Source organism: Apium graveolens, chromosome 4 (genome assembly GCF_009905375.1).
Source record: "Apium graveolens cultivar Ventura chromosome 4, ASM990537v1, whole genome shotgun sequence".
Lineage (NCBI taxonomy): Eukaryota > Viridiplantae > Streptophyta > Magnoliopsida > Apiales > Apiaceae > Apium > Apium graveolens.
This window is the reverse complement of record NC_133650.1, coordinates 145,261,209-145,268,940: the sequence shown is the minus strand read 5'-3', so window position 1 is coordinate 145,268,940 and position 7,732 is coordinate 145,261,209. Positions and strand designations below refer to the sequence as shown.

At 36.7% G+C, this 7,732-nt stretch overlaps 1 protein-coding gene across 1 annotated transcript; it reads left to right on the top strand.

The window, feature by feature from the left end:
* The first annotated feature begins 6,813 nt into the window (after positions 1–6,813).
* On the top strand, positions 6,814–7,455 carry LOC141719050 (uncharacterized). The gene has a single exon (XM_074521435.1). It carries the CDS (start codon positions 6,814–6,816, stop codon positions 7,453–7,455), a length of 642 nt encoding a protein of 213 aa, XP_074377536.1.
* Positions 7,456–7,732: the final 277 nt, after the last annotated feature.

Here is a 7,732-nt window from a genome sequence, read left to right as displayed (position 1 = left end):
TACCAGGACTTCCACCAGATCGAGAAATCGAATTCACTATTGACTTAACGCCAGGGACTGAACCAATTTCGAAAGCTCCATATAGAATGGCACCTGTTGAAATGAGGGAATTAGCAAAACAGTTGCAAGAACTTCTTGACAAAGGAATTATAAGGCCAAGTGTATCCCCATGGGGTGCGCCAGTATTGTTCGTGAAAAAGAAGGATGGTAGTATGCGACTGTGTATCGATTATCGTGAGCTGAACAAGTTAACTATCAAGAATAAATATCCTTTACCTCGCATTGATGATTTATTTGATCAACTAAAAGGAGCAGCATGGTTTTCGAAAATTGACTTACGATCGGGCTATCATCAGTTAAAAATCAAGGCCGAAGATACTCCAAAGACAGCGTTTAGAACAAGGTACGGACACTATGAATTTCTTGTAATGGCTTTTGGATTGACGAATGCACCTGCAGCGTTTATGGATTTGATGAATCGAATATTCAAGAAGTATTTGGATAAGTTTATCATTATATTTATTGATGACATCTTGATCTATTCAAAGACGGAAGAAGAGCATGCAGCGCATTTAAGAACGACATTGGAGATATTACGGAAGGAGCAGCTATATGCAAAATTTTCCAAATGCGAATTTTGGTTGAAAGAAGTGCAGTTTTTAGGGCACATCATCAGCAGAGAAGGCATTCAAGTTGATCCAACAAAGATTGAAGCTGTGTTGAATTGGGAAAGACCAAGGACGCCGACAGAGATTCGAAGTTTCTTAGGTTTGGCAGGATATTATCGAAGATTTGTCAAAGATTTTGCAAAGATAGCTACACCGCTGACCAAGTTAACTCGACAAAGTGAAAAGTTCGAATGGAATAGTAAGTGTGAAGAAAGTTTTCAAGAGTTGAAGAATCGGTTGGTGACGGCACCAGTATTAGTATTGCCAGACGAGCAAGGAAATTTTGTTATCTACAGTGACGCTTCATATCGTGGTTTAGGATGTGTATTGATGCAACATGGTAACGTCATTGCATATGCGTCGAGACAACTTAAACCCCATGAACAGAAATATCCTACGCATGATCTGGAACTAGCAGCAATTGTTTTTGCATTGAAGCTTTGGAGACATTATCTGTACGGTGAAAAATGTGAAATCTACACGGATCATAAAAGTCTGAAGTATATCTTCACGCAAAAGGAACTGAACATGCGACAACGTCGATGGCTGGAATTGATTAAAGATTACGATGTTACAATTAGTTATCATCCAGGAAAAGCAAATGTTGTAGCGGATGCGTTAAGCAGAAAAGAAAGATTAAATCGGTTAACTTCGTGCGAAGAATTGGCCAAGGAATTCGACAAATTGGAGATCGAGATTCGTATTCCCGATGAATCTGCAGAAACTATCTACGCTATGACTTTCCAACCAGAATTGCTAGAAAAGATTCGCCGTTGTCAAGAAGAAGTGATGAGCCAAGACGACAACTTAACAGGAGAAGAGATTACAACTCAGAAAGATAATGAGGGAATTTTACGTTTTGCGTCAAGAATCTGGATCCCTAACGTGGCAGAATTAAAAGAAGAAGTTATGCGAGATGCGCACAATTCGAAGTATTCCATTCATCCAGGAAGCACGAAAATGTATCGCGATTTGAAGGAAAACTTTTGGTGGCCGAATATGAAGAAGGAGATAGCAGAATGGGTGAGTAAATGTTACACATGCCAGCGAGTTAAAGCAGAACACCAACGTCCGAGTGGGTTATTGCAACCATTAGACATTCCAGAATGGAAATGGGAACATCTAGCGATGGATTTTGTGGTAGGTCTACCGAAGACTAGGGCAAATCATGATGCAATATGGGTAATCATTGACAGACTTACGAAGTCGGCACATTTTCTACCAATTAATGAAAGATTTTCGCTCGACAAATTAGTGCACATATATCTCAAAGAAATTGTGATGCGTCATGGAGTACCAGTATCGATTGTATCGGATCGAGATCCTCGTTTCAATTCAAGATTTTGGAGACAATTCCAAGAATGTCTAGGAACGAAGTTGAATATGAGTACATCTTATCATCCGCAAACTGACGGCCAAAGTGAAAAAACAATTCAAACGATTGAAGACATGCTACGAGTTTGTGCGATCGATTTTGAAGGCAGTTGGGATGAACATTTACCCCTAGTGGAATTTTCTTATAATAACAGCTATCACGCCAGTATTGGAATGCCACCGTATGAAGCATTATATGGAAGGAAATGCAGATCACCCGTGCACTGGGATGAAGTTGGAGAACGCAAGATTTTAGGTCCAGAATTAATTCAGCAGACAAAAGAAAAGATTAATCTTATTCGAAAACGAATCGAGGCAGCACAAAACAGACAAAGCAGATATGCAAACCAAGCCAGGAAAGATATGGACTATCAGGAAGGAGAACACGTATTGCTCAAAATATCGCCATGGAAAGGATTGACCAGATTTGGCAATAAAGGGAAATTGAAGTCACGATACGTTGGACCATTTGAAATTTTGAAGAAAATTGGGAAGGTTGCGTACGAGTTAGCTCTACCACCCCATATGCAGCACATTCACAACGTATTTCATGTATCTATGCTTAAAAGGTATAATCCTGATACAAGGCATGTAATAGAGTATGAACCAGTAGAACTTCAGGCAGATTTGTCATATGTAGAACAACCAATAAGAATTCTAGATAGGCAAGAGAGGGTATTAAGAAATAAGTCTGTGTCATTAGTGAGAGTTTTATGGAGAAACCCAGTGGTTGAAGAATCAACCTGGGAGCTTGAAAGTGAAATGCTAGAAAAGTATCCTCAGTTATTTGTATAATTAGATTCTGAGGACAGAATCTTGTTAAGGGGGGGAGAATGTAACGACCGAGGAATTACGCTTGTATTATATTATAATAATAATAAATTATGTGTATTATTATGTGATTAACGGTGTTGAGGCATTAAACCCTAATTGTTATGTGCTACGTGTTGTCTGTTTTGATCTGAACATGTTTCGGATATTTATTGAGTGTTTTATCGCGAGTTATATATTTTATATCAAAACCCGTACAGCTCAAACAGTATTTTAAAAGCCCGTATTTCAAACAAAAATCATTGGCCCTATTTTGCCAAAAATGCCCTATACCGTATCGCTATTCTGAACCCCTAGACGTTTTACAAATTGACCTTTTTCGCGAAAAAACGACTTTTCCGGACCCCTTCGGGTACCAAAAACCCCACAAAAATCACATTTTTATTTTTATATGATCATGAAATTATTATATATCATTTTTCTTTGTATTTTTGTATTTTTCACAATTTTTGGGAATTTTTAGTATTTATTTTGTATTTATTGGATATTTAAAAATTCAATATTAATACCCAAAAATTATAAAAATTGGGGCCAAATATTTTTATTAGGAGTGTAATTAGCCCCTTAATTTTATTTAGGGGTATTATTTTCAGTACTATAAATAGCTGAATTATTATTAATTTTTAGTTAATTAATTATTAAAAAAATCAGAAAGAAATAAAAGAAAAAGAAAAGGGGAATTAGGGTTAGGGTTTGTGAAGAACAGCAGGAGGAATCAAAGCCAAGTTTGATCGTGATTCTGTTAACCAAATCAGTCGTGTAAGTATCCGTTGTGAAGCTCTTTCGATTCTCTATCTGATTATGTAATCGTTTTTGTTGATTAATTAGTCGATTTTTAATTCATAATTTTCGGGTTAATTCATGAATTCGGGTTTTTAGTTTGACTGATTGTTTGATGTTGTTGTTGTTGGGAACGATTAGATCGTCGAATTTCTGACTGTTTGGCACCGGTTTCATCAGATTTCGTTTAGGATTTAGGTTCGCCGGAGAACCGCCGTCGCGGCGGCGTTCTCGAACTTTCCGGCGTCGTGTTCGATGAGGAAGGACGAGAAAGGTCGTGTTCGGGTTGCTGTGGAACAGGAACGTGAAGAAACGGTGAGGAATCGAGGTGTCGTTGTGGTTCGTCGTCGAATCGAAGCTCGCCGGAGATTTCCCCGCCGGCGTCGGGTTTCAGTCCAGGCGGCTGTGTTCTTGAGCGACCCGGGTTCGACCCGGTTGCGACCCGGTTTCGACCCGGGTTCAATCCTAAAAACCCTAAATCCTGTTCATGTGTTTATGTTTCTGATTAAATTAATTATTTATTTATATTTTAGTAATTAAAATCAGTTTTTTTTTTAATTCTAAAAATATAATAAAAATTAGATTTAAATTCTGAAAATTATTATTAATAATTTCTAAATTATTTTATTAGTTTAGAAATTCGAAATTAGTTATTAATTTGATTATTTAATTATTTATCTAATAATTTATTTATTTATCTATTATTCAATAATAAGTAATTAATTAATAAATAAAGGTTAAATAATCGAATAATATGAAAATAATTTGTTAATTATTCGAATAATGCGAGTAACTCGTATTTATACGAGTAGTTGATCGTTGAGTTGGATTATTACTTGAGCAATAATTTATTTATTCGAAGAGTGTCGTAATAATTATTTGTATCGTATAATTAGATATCAGTAATTAATTAATTAACGAATCGTATAAGTTTCAGTAATAATGTAATAGATCGATAGTTATTCGAGAATTGCGAGTAGCTCGTAGTTATACGAATGAGTAATCGTTAAGTGATTTATAATCCGAGTAATTCGTAGTTATTCGATAAATAGCGTATCAGTTAATTAGGTTGATTGATTATTTGTAAATAATCGATCTAATCGAATAAATATCGATAAGTTATAAATATTATAATAAATTGTGATTAATCCTAATAATTAGGGATTTATTATTTTAAATTATTAAATAAGTAATTATTAATTATTTATTAATTATTTAATTATTAAATATTTAAAAAAAAATAAAATTGATTGATTAATTATTTCGATAATTAATCACATAATCTTCAATAAATCGTAACTTCTTCATTTTAACTCCAAAAATTATAAAAAAATTATTTTTGACTTTGATTTTTCTTAAATAATTATTTAAAAATTATTTTAGGATTTAAAAGGTTGTAATAATTATCTATATTGAATAATAAATTGAATTATCAGTGTTTAATTCATAACAATTTAACCGTTAGTCCGATTTGAGTAAAACGAAGACCCCTAGACTCAGAAAAATGAGACGAATCCAATAAAAATAGTTGTAAGTTATAATTTCTTTTGAAAAAGAGTGGTTGGTGATAATTGATGGTTCGAAGGTCCTAGTAGGGATATAATTAAGCCGAATAACTCCCGAAAAATTATAATAAAATCAGATACGACTAGTAATGCAGGTATAAGCCTAGAATTGATTCTAAAAATAATTATAAATCTAGAAATTAATTATGTGCTTTACGTGCTACGTGCTTTATGTAATTATGTGAATAGATGTGCTGTATAAATGTATATATATATATATATATATATAGGCGAGTTAGATAGAAACGCATGGGTAGACTGATAAGGTTGCGTGATATCAATTCAAGATACACGTATATAGTAAATTATCTAAACACCTATCTTTCTATAATTTGTTCAGTGTTAGCAAGGCAGAGCAAGCTAGGGTCAGAAGGCAGTAAGTTAAACCAGGTTAAGTACGCGCAAGGCAAGTTTTTCCTCTATTCTAAATTCAGAATAGTGATTTATATTTCCTTTCTATCGTATCAATTCTCTTTGATATTCATTGTTCATATACACTGTTACCCATTTATATCACTTGTTCCATTTCATTTAAATTCCTGATTTACCCAATTTATGGAATTCTTGTTCATATTTCAATTCCTTTACCCTTGTTACATATAGTCTGGTATATCCTGGTGTTAGGATATATCAATAGCATTCCGATTATTCCGGATGCTAAGCCTTGGACTGGATGGTTACTTTATGAGCTGGGTTTTACCCAGGTCATTAATTAATAGGCCATAGTTGCCTGAGTACTCCTAATGTTGGTTGGGTCTATGCAGTTGGGTATAGATCCGCACTATATTCTGACTGATCAGCAGATTATAGTGCATATGTTGGTTCTTGTTTCCAGTCTTATTCATTTGGTACTCGCCAGTGTTGGCAAATTATTATCCTATACAGATACAGATGGTTGTTCAAACCAACAGCTTATTGGTTCATTTATTTCTCTCTTTATATATATATATATATATTGTTGCAGGCTTGTTGAGCAATTTTGGCTCATCCCTTTTTATTGTTACTCCTATTGTTTTACAGTTAAGGTAGAGAATGAAACCTATCCGGACCCGCGTAGTCAAGAAGCGAGTCAAGCAGCGGGACCCTCTTATACCAAGAGTGTTCCTTCCTATTCCCGAAGAGAGTTTTGAAGTGCCAAATCAGGTGTAGCAGGATAAGTAGTAATGTTGGGTTGAATAAAAGTTTTGTGTAGTTTGAATAAAAGATTGTGTAGGGAAACTGTAGATAGAATAAAGTTTTGTAATAAAGAGAGTTCTTGAGACAGGTTTTATTTAGTTGGGTTTGTAATAAAGTGTAGTGCATGATTCTTGTTTTTCAAACTCAAACCTTAAAAGATCCTGAGTAGTGATAGTTCGGGGTAATTATTATATTTATATTCCGCTTGTGCAGGTATAGTTGGTAATTGTTGTTAATAATGCCCCAAATCTATACCCCGGATTTGGAGGGTGTTATATAAAAGGCTAGCCGATGCCGAGACTCGATACACAAGCCTCGAAAAGCTAGCATATGCATTGATCTTGGCCTCCCGAAAACTCAGGCCCTATTTTCAGGCACACGGGATAGAAGTGCGAACCTCCTACCCCCTCAGACAAGTGATGCATAAACCAGAGTCTTCTGGTCGAATGTTGAAGTGGACGGTTGAGCTCGGCCGATTCGAGGTGGATTATAAGCCAAGGACGGCGATCAAAGGCCAAGCCCTGGCCGATTTTTTGCTAGAATTTCCTCCACATCAAGAGGTGGAGTCGGGAGCCCTTGTTGTCATACCTAGCACAGAAGAAGTTGGACTGGAGAGACAAAATTGTGCCCCATGGTGGAGCCTATTTGTGGATGGAGCTTCTAACGGTGATGGAGTAGGAGCTGGAATTGAGCTAATCAGCCTAGAGGCGCACAAGATCAGATGTGCGACCCATCTGGCCTTTCATGCAACCAACAATGATGCCGAGTATGAGGCCCTGATCAACGGTCTCAAGATAGCTTTGGAAATGAAGGTCGAGAATTTGAATGTGTTTAGTGACTCCATGATTGTGGTCTATCAGATAAACGGGGGGTATCAAGCTAAGGGGCCGAGAACAGAACTTTACCTGAAGTGCGCACAGAGGATAATCGTGAGGTTCAACGAGGTGAGGCTGGAACTAATCCCGCGTGGGAAGAATGAAGGCGCAGACGAGCTAGCTAAGCTCGGTTCACGCCGCGAGAGCACTTTGCTAGGGACCGTGCCCCTTGATATACAGAGGTAACCTAGTGTGCCCGAGCACGAGGTGGGCAGCCTGAGTAGTGAGCTCGGCCCCACATGGATGACACCTATTCTAGCATACATAAAAGGAGGTTCACTTTCGGACGAAAAAAATGAGGCAAGGAGGATAAAATGCAAAGCAGCCCGCTATGTGATATACGACGGGATTCTATACAGAAGAGGGTTCAGTGTGCCTCTCCTCAAATGCATAGATGGAGATGAATGCAACTACATCCTAAGGGAAGTACACGAGGGCATTTGTGGAAATCACTCGGGGGGTA

What these genes read in the sequence shown, in the direction of transcription:
- LOC141719050 (XM_074521435.1), top strand. Translation starts at nt 6,814, where the DNA reads ATGCATAAACCAGAGTCTTCTGGTCGAATGTTGAAGTGGACGGTTGAG.